Genomic DNA, 19,371 nt, shown 5'->3' with positions numbered 1-19,371 from the left:
ACATATTTTCTGGTTATTGATTGAACATATTTTTATTGTATATCCTTTTACATAAATGATTTCCTTTTACTTACTGTAGCTTCCAGTAAAATGTGTAGATTTAGTGTAGATAATTTCACCCTTAAGGACTTCAATCACGGGTAGAACACGTCAGGATATGTGCCGTCTACTCTACCTTATTTTTGCTCTCTCCCTTTTTGCCCGATCTGTTGTTGGGAACTGTCCGCTGACGGCATTCCCTGATTGGTAGACTCTGTTATTCCTTGTTACTTCAATGATTTGCCCCAAGAAAACAAGGAGATCATATTTACGGTAAGAAGATACATATATATCACTGCATACATTCATGCGTTTATCCATTCCATTCGTTCAACAAATATTTATGGAGTAAATACTGTGGAGTAATTCTTAGGTAGACAAATCTTGGCAAAGTCAAGGTGACAGAACGTTTATTTTGTTCTAGGTCTCTTTCACATTCTTCCATTACTCTGCTCTCTGTGGACAATAGGTTCTTCCTTAAAGTTAACCTCTTTATTTCTGTAGTTATTTCTTTATTTCAATTTTATTTATATTTTTCTAGGTTACAGTGTGTTATTTCAATACATGCATATATTGTACAATGATTCACTTGGGGTAGATAGTATAGTTTTGTGCCCATTAGTCTACCGCTTCTCCTCTCCCTAATTCCCTTCCCCTCCCAGCCTCTGGTAAGCAGTATGCTGCTCTTTACTTAAGGAAAACCACTTTGTTTTTTTAGATTCCATATATTAGTGAGAACATCTATTTGTCTTTCTGTGCCTGACTTCATTTAACGTGATGGCTTCCAGTTCCATCTGTATTGCTGCAAATGATAGGATATTATTTTTTTAGCAGCTGAATAGTACTCCATTGTGTATATATACCACAGTTTTGTTATTCATTCATCCACTGATAGGCATTTAGGTTGATTCCATCTCTTGGCTATTGTGAATATTATTGCGATGAACGTGGGAGTGCAGGTGTCTTTTTGATATACTGATTTCATTTCTTTTGGATATATACCCAGTGGGATAGTTTATCTGAGGTATAACGTAGATCCATTTTTAGTTCTCTGAGGAACCTCCATACTGTTTCCCACAATGGCTTTACCAATTTACATTCCCAGCAACAATGTAGGAGGGTTTTCTTTTCTCTACATCCTCGCCAGCATTTGTTATTTTTCTGTCTTGTTGATAACAGCCATTCTAACACGAGGTGATATCTCATTGTAGTTTTAATTTGCATTTCCCTGATGATTAATGATTTTGAGTTAGCTTTTTGGCCATTTGTATGTCTTCTCTTGAGAAATGTCTCTTCTGGTCCTTTGCCCAGTTTTTAGTTGGGTTATTTTTGTGCTGTGGAGTTGTGTTTATTATATATTCTGGATTTTAGCCCCTTGTCTGATGTGTAGTTTGCAAACACTTTATCCCATTCAGTAGGTTATCTCTTTACTTTGTTGAAAGTGTCCCTTGCTGTGCAGAAGGTAAAATAAAAATTTGATATAGTCCTATTTGTCTATTTTTGCTTTAGTTGCCTGTGCCTTTGTAGTCTCATTCAAATATGCACTGCCCACTCCCATTTCGCATAGCATTTCCCCTATTTTTTCCTCTAGGTGTTTCATAGTTTGGGGTCTTAAATTTCAGTCTTTAATCCATTTTGAGTTGATTTTTATTTATGGTGAGAGATAGGGGTCTAGTTTTAATCTTCTGCATGTGGATATCAAGTTCTGCCAGCACCACTTACTGAAGAGGCTGTCCTTTCTCCACTGTATATTCTTGGCACCTTTGTCAAAAATCAGCTGGCTGTAAATGTGTGGGTTCATTTCCGGGCTCTCTATTCTATTCCATTGGTCTATTTGTTCATTTTTATGCCAGTACCATGCTGTTTTGGTTACTATAGCTTTATAGTATATTTTGAAGTCAGGAGGTGTGATGCCTCCAACTTAACCTCTCAATATTTTACATTTGATTCAGTTCCCTCTTCTTATAGAAATTCATTCATAATTCCCTTTTTTTCTGCTATACCTTCAATAAATTCTTCATTTGCTACTTCCTTTTTTTGTTAGTAAATATGTTTATGCCAACAATTCTAAAATGAACCAATTAACCTCTTCCTTAAATCTGCTCTCCTCAGAGATACTACCTTTTCTACATCTACCAAGGTTTTTAAAAAGATAAAGGGAATTTTTACTTTAACCATTTTTTTATTACCCACTTAATTCCTTGTGATCTAGCTTATATTCACAAATGCTCTCACTAAAACTTCTCTCTAAAGGTAAAATCCCTTCTAAACATACATTTCAATGGTCTTTTGGTAGTCCCTGTTTCCTTGTAACTGTAAAACTAATACCACTTCAGAGCTTTCCTTTCCTGGATTTTTAAATTGTATCATTTTGATTGATTTCAGAGTAATCTAAACCAGTATTCATTAATTCAAACACCAAGCATGTGTTGTGTTTCTATTATGTGCTGAACCTCGTGCAAGATCCTGGAGCTACAATAAGAACAAGATAGACAAGGTCTCAGCCCTCCTGAAATTTACATTTTAATGGAAGGGATAGATATTGAAAGGAGACAAAGAAATAAAACATTGTACTTTTAATTTTATAGTGATTCATCACGTTGTATAATTGATGCTACAGAGAAATAAATTATGTGTTGTCATATCTTCATGGTGGTGTACCAAATATTGTTGATTGCCTCCTTTTCTATTACAACCCTGATTCTTCTTCAGGTATCTGTTCTACTTTGTATGACCCATGTTTTAGAGAAGGCAGTTGCTTCCCCAACCTCAGGGATTCGATCTGAAATGGTCTAACTATTCATGGGAATTTCATTGTTTGACTGTGATTGGTTCTCCTGTGGGCATGTGATACAGTTTTGCCAAATGAGACTAAGGGGAAGCCTACTTTTCAGTACAGATTTTTATCAACATGAAGTATACTACTCTTCCCATTTAATGATTTTTCAGCTGATTTCTTTTTTTATCTATTTGTCTGATTCTAATATTTCCTCTACCAGTTTGCTGTTGTTAGCATTTATGTGGCATTGCCTTCTTCTGCTTAATTATAACCTCTTTGTGTTGCCAGGTTTAAAGCAGATTTCTAGTGACCAAAATTGCTGGTTTTCCTTGTACCCAGTTTCATAGTCTTTTAATAGGTATGTTTGATATATTCTCATTTATTATGATTACTAGTGTATCTGCACATATTTGTATTCTTGCCACATAATTTACTTTTTACTACATTTTTTTCTTTATTTTCCTGACTCATTGATTGAATTTTCTTTGCTCAATTTAATTTCTTTTTCTTTTCTTCCCTTTCTTTCTATAGTATAAGAAATTTCACAGTGTTTCTTTTTTTCTTCTTTTTTAAATCTTGCATAGCATTTGGTTGTCTCCTTTAATCTGAAAATACATCTCTCTCTTCAGTTTTCATTTTTCCTCCCACACCCGGAAGAGTTCCGGGTGTGGTAGCCTCTTGTTCTCCTATAGTCAGTAGGTACCTGGGTCATTGCTCTGTTTCTCTGAGCCCAGCCACCCCTTCCCCATTCACTGTTGGCTCAGTGGGCCATGTCAGTGCTGCCTACTGTGTAGGGCAAACATGGGAGGGGAAAGAACTCTCAGTACAGTTCAACTGATCATCTTCATGACCACCTCCACACTTCCTCCTGGAGCTCCTTCAGAAGCATGCTAACTCAGCTCCAGGTTTTTTCTGCACGTGTGTTTTCCTGTGCAACTTATCCTCTTTCCTTACTACCTTTCAGGAATTTCTTAAAATATTTGAAAGCCTGATTGCTCTTATTGATTTTTTTTCATGGTTATTAATTGTGTATTCACTTAGAAAGTAAGAAAATATTTAAATTATTGGGTGGCAGAAAATTACTATAGAACACATGAAAAATTATACTGAGAGCATTTTATGGGGAATGCATGCAAAGCTGTACTCAGAGAAAGAAAATTATAACCTTTTAATTCACTCAAAACTAAAAAAAAAAAATGAATTAAGTATCCAATCTAAGAATTTAGAACAAGAACAATAAATGATACTGAAGGAAGTAATTAAGATAACAGAAATTAATAATAAAACTTCAAGAAACAGCTGTTATAAAAATCCAACAGTTCTTTGATAAGGTCAGCAAAATGAACAAATTGCTGGCAAGTCTAATCAAGAAAAGATTAGTAAATATGTGAATACACAACATTAGAAAAGAGGGGCTAGACCAAAGATTTGGAAAAGATTAAATTTATATTACTATATGCTTTGCTAATCAAAAATCTGGATTAAGTGAATGATTTTCTAGGAAAACATAAAACTTTTAAAATGACTGAAATAATTAAAATACAGAAAGACAAATGAAAATGCAAGTAAATGAAAATGCAAGTCATTTCTAAAGTTTTCTAAGATTGATTTCCCCCAATAGTCTTAACTTGGATAATTTTAGAACCAAGTTCCCTCGGATTTTCAAGGAACAGATTTTATTTCCTGTTCTTTACAATTTGCTTCAGAGCAAAGGGAAAAGATGAAACACTTTGGAATTTTATTTAACTATTTTCCTCATGGTGTCACAAATTGATGAAGCATATACACACAGAGACTTAACAAATAGACCAATCTCACAGAGATTAATGTCTGAAAGAAAATTCTAGCTAATGGAATTTTTCTCTTAAATAATCATTTACCAAGGCAAAGTAAGGTCTATTCTAGGAATGACTTATGACTGCAATAGGATAGGTCATGAGACTAAAATATTTGGCCATCTCTAGTTTGTACAAAAAGGAATTGATAAATTTTAACCTGTAGTATAAATTTTTTTTAAAGTGAGCTAAAAATAAAGATTTTCCTAAGATAGATGTAGTCCTCTGAACTGATAACCAACATCATACTCAGTGGTGAAATACTACAGCAGTCAAGCAACATAAGGATGTTTGCCTGCTCTTCACCTGGATTGTGAAAATTCTAACCTAGTGCTTCTCAAAGTTATTTGATTTAAAAAAGAAAACATTTTTTTTTACTAAAAATATCTGTTAATAGTGCATGAAACAAGGCCTGAGAATTGTTTTAGCCAAGTTGACAATACATAAAAATAAAATGCTTTTTAATTAGAAATAACTTATTTATAGATAAGAACAATTTGCCTGTACAACCCGAGAATCAACTGAAAAATGACTAGAACAAATGGAGTGTTCAGTAAGACAGAGTTGATTAGGAAATATATATACAAGGTACATATACAACAATCGACAACTTTCGCAAATACCAACAAAAATTAATTAGAAGACATAATTGGATAGAACGAGATCATCAAGAGTAACCGCCCCTTCTCCCCGCTGCTGCTGGGTGGCGGAGCGTCCTGGTCTGTGTGGAGACCCAGCCGGGGCATGGCCGCAGCGGGGCAGGGCGGAAGAGGGGCGGGGCGGGGCCGTGGGCGGGGCAGGGCGGAAGCGGGGCGGGCCGTGGGCGGGGCGGGGCGGGGCCGTGGGCGGGGCGGGAGGCCCAGGGCTGCTCGCTGCATCGAGGTCGGGGCGGCGGACATGGGGATGGACGCTCTAGAGCAGAGAGCACCGCACGGCCCTCCTCCTGTGCCTTCGATGTGGAATTTGGTGCAGTGATTGGGTATCTGGAGGACGTCGTCATGGACGAGTTCCAGTTATTACAGAGAAATTTCACGGACAAGGACTCCCAGGAGTTTGAAGACACGGAAGAGAATAGACTCACCTACACACCTGTTTTTAGCGGATATGTTTCTTTGATAGAAAAGTGTATTGAAGAACAGCTGCTGGAGCCGATTCCTGGATTTCACATGGCAGCTTTCACCACAACGTTACAGCATCATAAAGATGAAGTGGCCGGTGACATAGCTGACATGTTGCTCACATTAACAGATGTGATGTTTTTAAAGAGATTTTCTGGAGTACAGAGCAGAAAAAGAAGGCCGGGGATTGGACTTAAGCAGTGGTTTGGTGGTGACTTCGCTGTGCAAATCGTCTTGTACGCCAGCTTCCCTGAACGGTCTGTAGCACTAGGTCCCACCTCCAGGCAAGGAATGGGCTCATTCTGGATATCACTGGCCCAGTAGGCTGGGAGAGCCTTCAGCTAAAGATGACCGAATACATCTTGGAAAGACTGACCCGGTTCTGCAACTCCTCATTCGTGTTAACAATTGATGGGTCAAAACAAAATGGCCTGACCCCCTTGGACTGTTTCTCCTGAAACACCTTCTTGTTTTTAGTAACCCTACTAGTCCTTCCCAAGAGCTCAGTAACCCTACTACTCCTTCCCTCCCCAAGTAGACACCTCTCAAGTGCTGCTGAGTCAGACTCTTCTGGAGCAATTCCACATCACACATTCTACCTGGGCCCCTTCCGCCAGCATCCGTGCTGGTGTGTCAACAGTGTGGCATAGCCCACCGTCATAACCCTCTTTGCCCCAGTAGGCTTTCCCTGACTTTTTTTATGTACTCATAGCTTTTTTTACATGGGTCAGAGTTTGAGTCCTTCGATCTCAGTGGGATTTTAGACTGTCTGGGAATGTTGATGTAAAGTGTTACTCAGGCTAGCTGCCCATCTTGAGATTTTTGAATCTCCTATGATCATAGCTTGTCTTGGTTGTGAGAATCAACTGAGAGAGATGTCCTTTACGTAAAATAACAACATGTGCAAATCAGCTCCTAGTCTTACATTTACAGTTTTGTGTCACTATGTCTTCTGTTGGTCCTGATTTAGTCCCACTGTTTCTAGAAGTCTCTTAAGTGTTATTTTTGAAAAAAATATTTTATATAGATGAATACTCAGGCTAACCTAGTTGATATGATCTTGGAACTTTCATGATTACCCACTTAAAGATCAAAGTATTATATGCTGTGTGCTTTTTAGTTAGTGTTGTGAAGGCAAAAATGCTTTCTGTGTTGTAGTTCTCATTTTACTGGGCACCAGTAAATGTACGCTGTGTGCTAGAAATAGACTAACAGGTATCCTGTTCTTATAGCATGTTAAGTGCATTATGCACATTTGCTTAAAATCCTTTCAGTATAAACGAGTTTGTTAGACTTTCTGATGGGGTAGGTAGGGACCCTGCAATTTCTTCCTGTCAAAATCTCTTCTACTGAGATGATGTGCCACTGGCCTAGCCCAACATGAGTAGGAGATAGTAAACAGCTTTGCTGTCATCTGCTTTGGTTTAGTACATTTGATAGATTACCAGAAAACATGTATGTCACATCTCTAGAAAGAAGAAAAAACATAGTAGTTCAATTGCCAACTTTTCCTTTGATTTGTTTTTTTAAAGTAAAAATAAGAATCTGTACTGGAAAAAAAAAAATAGATCATGAAAAAGCAACTGTGTAAAAAATTGCTCAGTACCTCAAAAAATCCGAACAACAAAACATTCCTGTAATCTGTAAGAGTTAATTTGAACAAAGTAGAAGTGGATAGTGCTCCAATGTGGTGAATCTCAATATTATAACTACTGTTCTATATAATAACTACAGTTCTTATCTAAATTAATTTTTGAATTTAATGCAGTTCCAATAAAATTCTAATGAAATTTGAAATAATATGAAAAACCATTTCTAAAGTTTACCTGGGAGAACAATTGTGAAACTAAACAAGAAACTTTAGAAAAACATGAATAACACTTTGTGTGTTTGCTGGGGCAAGGAGAACTTACATTAGTAGCTATTAATCTATACCACAAACTCTCAAGTACTGTTACTGGTGAAGGGATAAACTCAGAAGCTCTTCAGCAATGTCAAATTCTGAAGAGTTTCCTAAAAAGTAATAGGTCTAAAAGGAATACATTTGCTCTGAGGATATAATCAGAGATGCACACAGGATGTATGTATGCACAAGGCTGTTTACTTTAAAAATGAGATTAATGGAAAATTTGGAACAATTTGTTCAATGATAGAAGATTTGAAGGTTTTGAAGTTTGGGATAAATACTATGCAGAAATTATTACCATGTTTTAATGACATAGGAATATGCTCACATACATGAAAGTGAAAAAATAAAGATGATAAAGTAGAGTGTGGATGGATTTTAAAACCTACCTTTTATTGCACTTTGCATAAATTGCTTCATCTAAGTTTCCTCTGTTATGTACGATAGTGATGCTGTTTACCTCATGACATTTTTTCTAGGATAAAATGAGAGAAAGCATGAAGAGAGTTTATCATGAGTGATTATGTTCTCCTTTATAGTTTCTATACTTCCTACATTTAACGTAATAAAATAATGTTAGGAAATATTTCTAGGTAGAAGATATAGAGCAGCGATTCAATGATTAGTGGCTGAAAACAGCTACTTTATGTTAAAATATATGACTAGCTCTTTATATTAAAATGATAGAACTAACAATACTAGTAAGAGGGAAGTGTACAATATCTGTGCTTTTTTTTTTTTTAATTCTTGCACTTCACCCATTCGAATTTATTTCCTTTGATTTGGCTGATCTCTTCGATTTAGGGGTAATTTCTGTCTTTTCTCCCCATTCTTGAAAGCCAGTGTTGGCTTTGTCCTTCCTGTGGGGAGCATCAGAACCAGGACTTCTTTAAAGTATTCTCCCTACTCTAAAAGCTCTTCCAGATTAAACATTCAGAGGAAGGGGTTCATGAACTTTCTCCTGCTTCCACTCTCCTTTCTGCTGAGAGAACATCCTCTCCTGGGAGAAATTTGTCCTGCTGGGCAATGACACTTTCATGTTTACATGAAGCAGTCACACTGAACCATGTCAGAACACACCCCACTGGGACTCCGACGTGACTTTCAAGTGACCCGTCTTCATCTTCAATTACTACACTGAAGCACTGCTTTGGAGCAGGCCTTTCACTCCAACCTCATCAGGTTTCTCAAGCTTCCAGCCTTGTACACACCTGTCTGTTGTGTAATGTACTCTTTGGTAGAACAGGGCACCACGAGTAAATTGGAGCCCAGAGACTGATCTTTACAACCTCTAGCTGGAAATGACCATCCCTCTACTTCTTGCTATTAGCTTGGCCTCCAAGCAAAGATCGTTGGTGCCACCCTGCAGCTCCCCAGCAGAGCAGCCATCTCCCGTCGAGCACAGGGCAGCAGGGCGGGCACAGGCAGCAACCCTGTTTGCCGTGTTGCCTTCATTTACCATGCACCACTTGGCCAACAACAGGAAGTTCTGCTCTCTGCATCACCAAGATGGTATTTTGTTTCACTGAAATACCCTCTCGTATGGAGATCTGCGTGAATGTAGGGTATTACGTAGTGCAGTGATAAGTCATGCTCTCTCCTCAGAGAGCTTTTGTGGACACAAACTGTTGGTCACCCATCTCTCTTGTTTCCACCCTTCCTTTGCATTCCTGTGTCATGTTGCTTGAACTTGAGTTTAGCAATGCATTTCTTTTTGCTCTGTACCGGGTTGTTTCTGGGTCTGACTCCCTCATTACACTGTGATTTCCTTCAAGGTGGAGCTGAGTCTTGTATCTGTACCTTCAGCATGAATTCAGGTGTCTGGAAAATGGTGCTGAGTAGCTATGTGTTGAGTGGGACATGTCTCAGATGTTATATGTTATGCTCCTTCTGCTGAGGGCATATTGATTCTCTAAGTATCCCAAGCTCAGTCCTTGGAACAAGAATAACTTATTTTGTATTTTTCCGACTAGATGCTGTACTTGTGCATGAGAACCCAGTAAACGAACCGAGAATATACTTATAAGGCATGCAGACACATCTGCAGTGGCTGTCAGTTCAGCTGAACAAATTAATTAGTTAAAATCGTCTTTCTGGGTACCAAAGAAAAAACCAGCCTCTTCCTAGTAAATGTGCTTTGCTAGTTATGGGATAATATTGCTGAGTGTGCCCGTGCCAGCACCTCCCCTTCGGCCATCTGGAGCAGCGTTCCTGCATGGCCAAGCCTCATCCGCTCCCCATCCATTCCCTCTCCTGGTTTTTATCTCGTCTCTCTATCCTCGCCTCTGTAATTCAATGATGTATGCTGTTCCCTTCCTCTTTTCTTCCTCCTAAACAGTTCTTAGCTTCATAATATAGTGTTTTCCTCTTTTGAATCTCTAAATATAAAAAATGTGTTTACTGGTATTTTTAAAGAAAGGAAAGCATAAGAAAACAGAAATCGTCTCTCACACTGACAGTAAATCCCTGTTGATGATACGAGGAGGTAATATACACATGGTTCAAAAGTAAAAGAACAAAAAGTATGATATTAAAGCTTCCTTCCTCTGTCCATCCACCCTCCAAGCTCCTACCTAGGGATAATTACAATTAACTTTTTTGTGTATTTTTCCATAAAAATGTTTTTAATAAGATATATACCAGCATATAAAAGTTAAAATGGATCTATGTATTTTTTTAAAATTTATATGGAAGGGTCCCAGGAAAACTCCTCTAAACCCATCTTTTAATCACTTTATGTATCTTAAAGATCTCTTCATAGGCTGCCTCCAACCTCACATCAGATCTATCTTACTCTCTGTAACTGTTTCATAGTATTCCGTTGTGTGGATGCTCTAATTTATTGTGCCAGTTCCTTATTGGTTGGTATTAAGATTTTCCCTGAAGTTTTATAGTTATCGATGGTGACTATCTGTCTATATGTATATCTTTGCACACATCTGCAAAGGATATGTACATTTTATGTCTTGATGGCTATTGCTAAATTGTCCTCCAAAAACTAAATTAGTTTTCACTAATTTAGACATTCCATCAAAGTTTGGATGTACCTGATTCTGTCAGACTTTTCTGATTTTTGCCAGTATGATAGAAAAATTTTATCTCATTGTTTTGATTTATGTTTGATTGAGGGAAGATGATGACCATTTTGAAATTACAGGCAATCTAGTTTATCTGCAAACTGCCTGTTCCTATCCTTTGGCCCTTTTTCTGTTTGGTTGTTTTTCCTTAATGGTTTATATGAGGTCTTTAGCCACTTTCTCAGGCCTTTCCTGAGCCTCAATCTAAAATAATCACTGAGCCATGGAGTCTCACATCAGTGTGTTTTAATCCTCTGCATAGGATTACAATTGGATATTTTTCTCACTTGCTTGTGGATTTTCTTTGTCTAGAATATAAACTCTAAGGAGCGAGGATCTCATCTGTCTTGTTCACCTTTGTAACCCTGTCATGTAGATCCAAGCCTGGTTCCTAGCAGGCACTCAGATATTTGTTTAATGAATGAATGAAAGAAAATTGAATGGGCCTATGTGTGTCATAAATATTTAACAGTTTGTTTTTTGATTTTGCCGATGGTATTTTTTCCATATGAAATCTTTGAATTTTTATATAGTCAAATGTATCAATCTTTTTCCTTTTAGGATTTCTAGACCTCCCTCAGTCCAAGTTTATAAATAAATTTACCTATGCCTCTTTTGAAAACTTCTGTGGGGCCGAGCCCGTGGCGCACTCTGTAGCGTGCTGCGCTAGCAGCGCGGCGACGCTCCCGCCGTGGGTTCGGATCCTATATAGGAATGACCGGTGCACTCCCTGGCTGAGCGCCAGTCATAGAAAAAAAAAAAAAAAAAAAAAAAAAAAACTTCTGTGGTTCCATCTTTGGTTCAAATCTTACACCTCTATAAAATTAACTTTTGTATCAAAATCAAAGGATCTAGTTTTGCTTTTTTTCTCACAGTAGTTGGCTGGTCCATCATCATTCCTTGGACTGTCTCTCCTGCGTTGGTTTAGCCCACCCACTTTACATTAAGCTATGTCTCCATGTGTATTGTGCTTTCCTGGACTCAATCAAATTGTTTTAATTACTATAGTTTCATGATATGTTTTAATATTTGGTGGAGCTGGTTTTTTCTCGTTTCTTTTTCAGGATTTTTCATGGCTATAATTGCATGTTTATTTTTTCCAGATAAACTTCATAATCATTTTGCCAAGTCTGAAAAATTACCTTCAAAATTGTTTTAAAGTAGTATGTAATAATATGCATGTATACATAGTATATGTGTTTCATAGTTTTTTGTGTTTGTGTCATATTTTAGAACTAATGAGAGTTTATTGTTCAGAGTTCATCGTATTAAACTAAGAATGGCCAGAAGTTGCTTTTTGGAGAAGTGACTTCCTTCATGTGAGAAGAATTTGTATACTTTAATGAGAGGGATTTAGATTGGAGCTTAGGTTAGATATGTTCTGTTAAAACTTTTGAGTGTGAATGGTTCCTGTAATTCTGCATTGTGGCTATTTTTACTTCAGTATCATGAACTGCTGAGAAGTTAACCTTAACTACTTATTTTGGGTACATCCTGCAGAAGATTAGATATAAGAAATCATAAGCCCTAGTCTTTATTTTGCCACAAATGAGCCATTTAGCTTTTGACAAGTCACTTAAACTATGTGTCTGATCCTTTGTTTCCTCCTCAGTAAAACGAACATAATACTCATTCATTCATCAAATAATAATTTATTTGCCTTCCTTCGAGAATTGTTGCAAGGGTCAAGTAACAGAATTCTGGTAAAATTTTTATTTGAAAATGTTGGCCAGTCTGAGTGCAGCAGTGTTTACAACTAATTGATCACAACTAGTTACAGATTTCTTTCTTCCTTTTCCATACCCGCTGCTTCACTTGACTAGCCTTAAAAAAATTTTTTTTTTCTTCTGGTTAAACATTGCATTTTAAAAACATCTTATTTCCTTATGACCAGTCCCTATTTCTCCATATCTCACTAAAAATGACACTATAGGATTATTTTTTAAAGGCATAAGCCAAAAAAAAAAAAAAAAAACAAACAAACAAAAGAACAAGGCCAGGAGACCATAGCAAAGAAGAGATAACAGCAAAATTTCTGAAGATGCAAAGTAGATGGTCAGTGGTAACTGACTTAGTGGAGCAGGAAAAGCCAGAACTCATTTGCAAGAAGCTTTAAGAGACAAGGTGATTTAGTTTCAGGAATTAGAGGCACCTGGTACCCCTGAAGACTAGGGTTGAAAACAGTAGGATGAATTGGAAGCCTAAATGAGCTGTAAGACCCCTAGATCCCTTTCCTTACCACACTGAATGTTACAAAAATGAACAGTGTAAGGATGAGGATGGGTGTGTTTCATGAGAAGTTGGGGTGTAGGTAGTAATAAAGACAAATCTTTTTCCACAGTAGGAAGTAAAAGATAATACAAATTTTTTTTTTAAATTAAGAAATAGAAGAATATGTATGCTATTAAGAAGGGGGTAATTGACAGATGAAACCACATACAGGAATTGAAAGCGATTGTGGAGGTGAGGGAGAAAACAGGAGCTGCTTTTACTTTAGTTTAAGTCTTGGTAGTATTAACAAGTAGTCCTGATATTGGTAAACTTTAAAAACTATATACATGTATTATAGTAATAAAAATTAAAAGGAAATAAAAGACTTTATGCCATTGTAGAAAAGTGAGACTCTAGCACAAGGCTGGGCATCTAGGTGCTTAATAAAGGCTTGTTAAATGAATGAATATTATTCGATTATTTTGAAAAGTCTCATTTTCCCTTGTTGGTGCTGTTTAAGAATTAAATAATGTGCTTTAGGAATTGATGAACTACATGTTTGGAATATCACATTATAAGTAACCAGTCTTTTTATTTGGGAGGCTGTGGAATATCAGGTGGCCTTTGAATAAAGTTTTAAAAATGTCAATCTGAACTTTGAGTTTATTTTATACGTTTCATCAAGGAAGTTTGGGGGTTAAAAACCAATCACCATTCATTGGTAAGTTTTCATTAAGAAGTAACAGTATTTTTTCTACCAGAAAATCCCTCTGACTCAGACACTGATTTATAAATCAGGCCTAGTAATTTTCTTCCCCCTGCCTTTTTCTGTCTTTGAAATGGGATTAAAACTCAGTCTGCCTCAAGGTAGGCAGTTGGGTATTAGAGAAATCTTGGGACCTAGTTCTTTGGTATAATACTGTGTAGTCAGTTACTATAACTGAGTCTGGATGTTAAGTTGCCTCTTCTAAGAACATGATCAGAATGTTGAAAGCTAGAGACTTAGTTATAGTAATGAGATCTAGTTGAAGCAAAGTATCCCCTCTAGGAAGCCCAAAGTTCTACTGGTATTAGATGTAACTAATCATTAGTAGATGAGTGCTTATTCTCCCAGATGGAGAATGTTTAACAGAATTGCACTACAAAATTTAGTCCAATATTATTTTGTTAGTTACTATGAATTTACTATGAAAACAATGATAAATACTGAGAAAGAGTACTGTGTCATATTCCTAAAGGTACTAATTTGATTTGTTTTTCTTTGTAAGCCACAGATGAGTTTGATATACATTGTATTTTCCTCTGTGTATGCTGTACCTATTGGTCTAATATCTTGATCATACACATTGACTTTTTAATCTAACAATTTTACACTTACAGAACCATTCTCTTTGACTAAGCCATAATTATTTTTGCCACACACTTACGTAAGAAAGTAATTTCACATCTAAATAATACTTAAGTAAAAGTTTCAAATATGAAATATTGCACCAGCTAAGGTTAAATACGTAATTGATTTGGTGTCTTCTGTACAACTGTATTCATTGAAACCATATTTTTACACGTTTATTGTTCCTAGAGTGAATTACTGGAACTTAAGCGACAGCAGCAAGAGGAAGAAAGAGCCCAAATCCACCAAACTGAACACAGGAGGTATAACTGGCTAATAAAATAAGCATCCTGGGTTAAATCAATCACCTATAAAGTTTTTTCAGTGTTTTAGGAAAATATTACAATAAAATATTAAATTTGGTCTATGCTCTTGAGCTGTGTGTTTATTTAGATTACATTTAATTTGCCTCCCATGGGACAAAGCATCATAATCCTTTGAGATAATGCTTCACCATTTGTAGACTACCATAGAATAATTGAATTAGTATAGATGGTGAGATAGCCATACATGAATACATAAGTACAAAAGCTCAGACAAAAACTCATTAAAGTTATTTTATATCAACTAATACATTAGGGGGAAAAAATCTTAAAATAGAACCATTAACTAATTTCTAATAGTGTAAGTACTCTTTATCTTATTCCTAATATCAGACTTCAGAGTACCCAGTAAAATATCAGGTTGATGCTGGGACAGTGTTAACATCCACTCTATTGTCTGTAATTAATATGCAAGGATTTGTTGGGAGGCGGTGCACTTGGGTTACTTGAGTTCATTGGGGGTGTGCTGGAGTGTCTTAGGAGAATTTAAGGGCTTTCATGATTTAAAGGAGCAAATTCTTCTTTTGAAAGTGAGTGGCTTTTCTTATGTATTTCACTTTCCCACTATCACTAAAGTGTATTTTTAAGATGTGGTGGTTTTATTTTGTAAATGAGAGACTTAAAAGTGTTCAGTGGGGGCCGAGCCCGTGGCGCACTCGGTAGAGTGCTGCACTGGGAGCGCAACGACGCTCCCGCCGCGGGTTCGGATCCTATATAGGAATGACCAGTGCACTCACTGGCTGAGTGCCGGTCACGAAAAAATGACGAAAAAAAAAAAAAAAAAAAGTGTTCAGTGGAAGCTTGCAGTTCTGACAGTGACGCTAACTGTAGGTGTTTACACATGTTCTTTTGACTGGGCTAAGCAGCCTCCATAGTCCAGTCAAAGAGTAGTGGTGTCAAATGTGAATTTATGTTTTTCTCTGATTTATGAAAACATCAAAACTCTGATACATTGGTTAGGCTATTTTGTTAGGTAAGGTAGTAGGGAAGGAGTTAATGCTACCTATTTATTATAAAGTAGGCCATAAATTAGTTTAGTCCTTTTTTTTTTTTTCATTTTCTTTTTTAAAGGCTTTCTGTTTAAAAAAACAAAAACAACCAAAAATACTGTTTGATCTTGTATTTATATAACACTAGTTACTAGTCATAACTGGCTATTTCTCTGGATTTCTGAGGATTATTACATTGTAAAGCTGTAGTATCTAACAGATAGTTGTTCTCATTAATAGACCCCATTGCTAAGAAATTCATCTTCAGTGAGCACCCAATAAAAGCACAAGTTATTTAATTAGGGGCGAAAAGGATTACTTTTTTGTTATAGGAATCTTGGTCCTGATTTTTTATTTCCACACTACTGAATACCTAAACATGGGTAGGGCTGCTTACTGTCTACATCTCATTTTCTCTTTCTGTTGCTTCTAGTTAAACATAGTTCCAAATTTAACCTGTGAGGAAATTTCTCTGGATGATACACAGTAATCAGTTTTTTAAATAACTGATTAAGTCTTTACATGTATATTTTACGTTCTTAACTTTTTAAAAGAGATTACATATATATTGTTCTTAATGTTTACAGCAAGTTTCTCATGTCATCATATGAGAATACTCACTCAGTAGCCTCTTTTTTTTCTTTCATCTTTATTGATTCCCAAGACTTTGCACAGAGAACTCTCTGGGGAGCAAGAACAGCAGTAATTGCATCACACTGTTTCCAAGATTTCAAGTTTCAAAAGCAAACCATTAAAAAAAAAAAAAATACAGTACCTGATTTGAGTTAGCTACAGGGACAAAAAAATAGCACATACTTGAAGTTTACATGATATACAAATGGTGACAATATTCTCCTTGGGAGAGTAGTTTGGTGTGTGTGTATGTATATAGATAAGAATTGAAACATAATTGATTATACATATTTGTAGTATACAGAGTTGAATATCAATACCTGTGAACAATATGTGGTGATCAAATTAGGATAATTAATATATTCATCAATATACTATTAATAAAATAGCCATGTTCATCCTTAGGGCAACTACACAACTTATATTGTATGTGTGTAGAGGACATAAGTAAGGCTTTTTCCAAGGGTATAATTTTATTAGAGTCAAAAAGGCAACATGCTTCCTACTGCTTAGAAGTTCACATAGCAGAAAACTCAACCCTGAGTTATGTAATAGAAAGCTTGCAGTATTTCTCACAAGCTTTTCAATGACTCTGATAATAAGCTTGAGTGCACCTGAACCTGACCTAGTGTAACTATTTGAGAGAAGACAAGTAGAACCTCCAGAGAGAAAGACAGAGCCTAGGGCCAAGGACTTGAAAGGATCTGGACCACAAGGTGAAAACTGTAATGAAATGAATTGATTTATTGAAACTTGAACCATCTCTGAATAATAGTTTTTTATCCAAATTAACCTATTAACCCTCAGAAGAAAACCCCAAACACAAGTTTGACAGCAATAAAATATATGTACTTTCTAAAACTAGTCACCCAAATTTAAACCAGCACCCCCCCCCTTTGGATTCATGATAGGAATTGAGAGAAACAATCTCTTTACCACCCATTATCTCTTGCTGACCCATATTGCAGTGGACATCGGTCAGTTGCGGGCACTCCTAGAGCATTAAGGAGAACTCAGCCACTCGGATGTCCTCCTGGTAACTGATGCTCAGAAGTGAATTGTGTGACCTTGTGTATTCACAAGCTGTCAGTCTTCACAGTGCTTGCGTGAACTGAGAGTGATTGACAGTGAGCTGTTTTGCAGTCTGCACTCACCCCCATTTTCATGATGCACCTGCTGTCACAGCAGTGGGCAGAGGTGGGAACCATGTACCTGGAAGATTCATTAATTGAATAAATACATTCTCAGGGTGCACTCTGTGAAGGCTTTGTTCTAGGCACTGGGAATTGGGGTAAACAAGGCAGAAAAGGTCTCTGACCACATAGAAATTACAATCTGGGAGAGAGAAACAAAAGTCTATAATTAGCAAGATTATTTCAGATAGTGATACATACTGTAAGGATCATGCCACAGGGTGAAGTTAAGGGAGGAATTGCAGGTGACAGATGACTAAGAAAGGCCTCATTGAAGAGGTGACCTCAAAGGACAAGGAAGAGCCAGCCACCTAAAGACTGGGGGCAGTAACATGGACTTGGGTGGCCCCCTATTATCAGGGAGGAGCAGGTGCAAGGGCTCTAGAGTGGGCGTAAATCTGGACTTGAGTCCCAGATGCCTGGAGTATAGTGGGCGAGGTGGAGAATAATGCTCGATGAGTTGGAATAGGTTGGTAGGAGCAAGATAATACAAGATTTTGTAAGTCAGTGATTTTATTCTAAGACCAATGGGAAGTCATGGGAGGGTTGTAAGCAAAAAGAAGGCAAGATCTCTTTTATAATTTAGTAAGGTTGTGTGGAAGATGGATTACAGAGGGCGGGAGTGAAAGCAGCAGGAAGGTGAGACGTGTTGGTGATTTGAACCAGAATGGTGTCCACAGAAAGAAATGGGTGAGTTCAGGATGTGTTTAGCAGGTAGAGTGGGCAAGACCTCTAGTGGTCTGGATGTGGTGAGGGATGCTTTGTTACTGACAGAAAGACTAGATAAAAACAGCCCCAAGCATACGGGCAGTCCAGAATACCATTGGTTGTAGTATTTAGGGAGAATCGGGCTCAGTTTTCTCTTCCTTAATATTCAAGTCCCCAGCTTAATAAGATACTGTTCAATCTGCATGCTGGGAGATTTAGAAAAGGTAGCTTAAACATGGAGCTCTGCAGTGAGCCAGGCTAACCGAATATGGCACTTGGCTAGATTTTATGAGAAGAGAGAAAAAAGCTTTATAATAGCTGGGATGTGACCACTGCCTAATGGGACTTAAAGCTTTGAAACAGCAACTCAGTAACCCAGAGATCAAACTGAGTTAACACGAGGTTGGCATCTTAGCTAGCACCAAGCAAGCACAGACAGACAACCTTTACCTTTGACTTGCCACCCAGCCATTTCCTCAGAGTTCCCAAATCTCCCACAGTCCTCGACTGGTAGCCACCTACCATGACCATAGTCTGTCAATCTTCATGACTGAAAAGGAGGCTAATATGACTGGTCCCTGTCTTCCTTTCCTTCCATAAACATGTATTGAGTGGCTGCTGCGTTTCTCCTTCTAAGGTGCTTATTGTCTTATTGATGCTGTTCCTTAATAATCTGTTGATATCACAGGTATTTCTCCAGCCTCCAAGTCCCTGCTTCTGCTCAGCCATATTTGGGCAATGCAGAGCATGATGTGGCCTTTCATTTTTTTAATTTAAAAATTATACAGAAAAGTCCATAAAACAAATACTTAGAATAATTGATTATAAAGTGAACACAGGTAGCCAGCTCTAGATATAGAATATAACCATCCCCCTACAGGTCACCCTTATCCTAACCTTTATGATAATCACTCTCTTGCCTTTCTTTATAGTTTTACCTCCTATGTGTTGAACTTAATTGGTTGCTGCAAGTATAATAGAACATCAGAAGAAGATGTACTCATTCTTTTTTTGAAAGCTTGAACTTCTCTCTTCTATTTTTTTCCTTTTCCCCTACTCTCTTCCCATTTTCCTTTTTTTCACTTAAGGAGTTTCCCTAAACAGGAATGTCAGTGGGGTACGGAATATATGGGAAAGATGTCTGTCTTGCAAAAATTTTTGCCCCAGAGC

At 37.2% G+C, this 19,371-nt stretch overlaps 1 protein-coding gene and 1 pseudogene across 1 annotated transcript in view; both read left to right on the top strand.

Moving 5' to 3' along the window:
* Nucleotides 1-19,371, top strand: part of EPSTI1 (epithelial stromal interaction 1) — a 128,139-nt gene that overhangs the window by 87,187 nt on the left and 21,581 nt on the right. Inside the window, exon 10 of the mRNA XM_063101534.1 lies at nt 14,545-14,618. Coding sequence (XP_062957604.1) covers nt 14,545-14,618 — 74 coding nt within the window. The remainder of the gene's footprint in view (nt 1-14,544; nt 14,619-19,371) is intronic.
* Nucleotides 158-6,036, top strand: LOC134382388 (ADP-ribosylation factor-like protein 2-binding protein; annotated as a pseudogene).

The sequence above is a fragment of the Cynocephalus volans genome, chromosome 7 (assembly GCF_027409185.1).
Source record: "Cynocephalus volans isolate mCynVol1 chromosome 7, mCynVol1.pri, whole genome shotgun sequence".
Taxonomy (NCBI): Eukaryota; Metazoa; Chordata; class Mammalia; order Dermoptera; family Cynocephalidae; genus Cynocephalus; species Cynocephalus volans.
The sequence above is the reverse complement of the archived record's forward strand: the minus strand, read 5'-3'. Positions and strand labels throughout refer to the sequence as shown.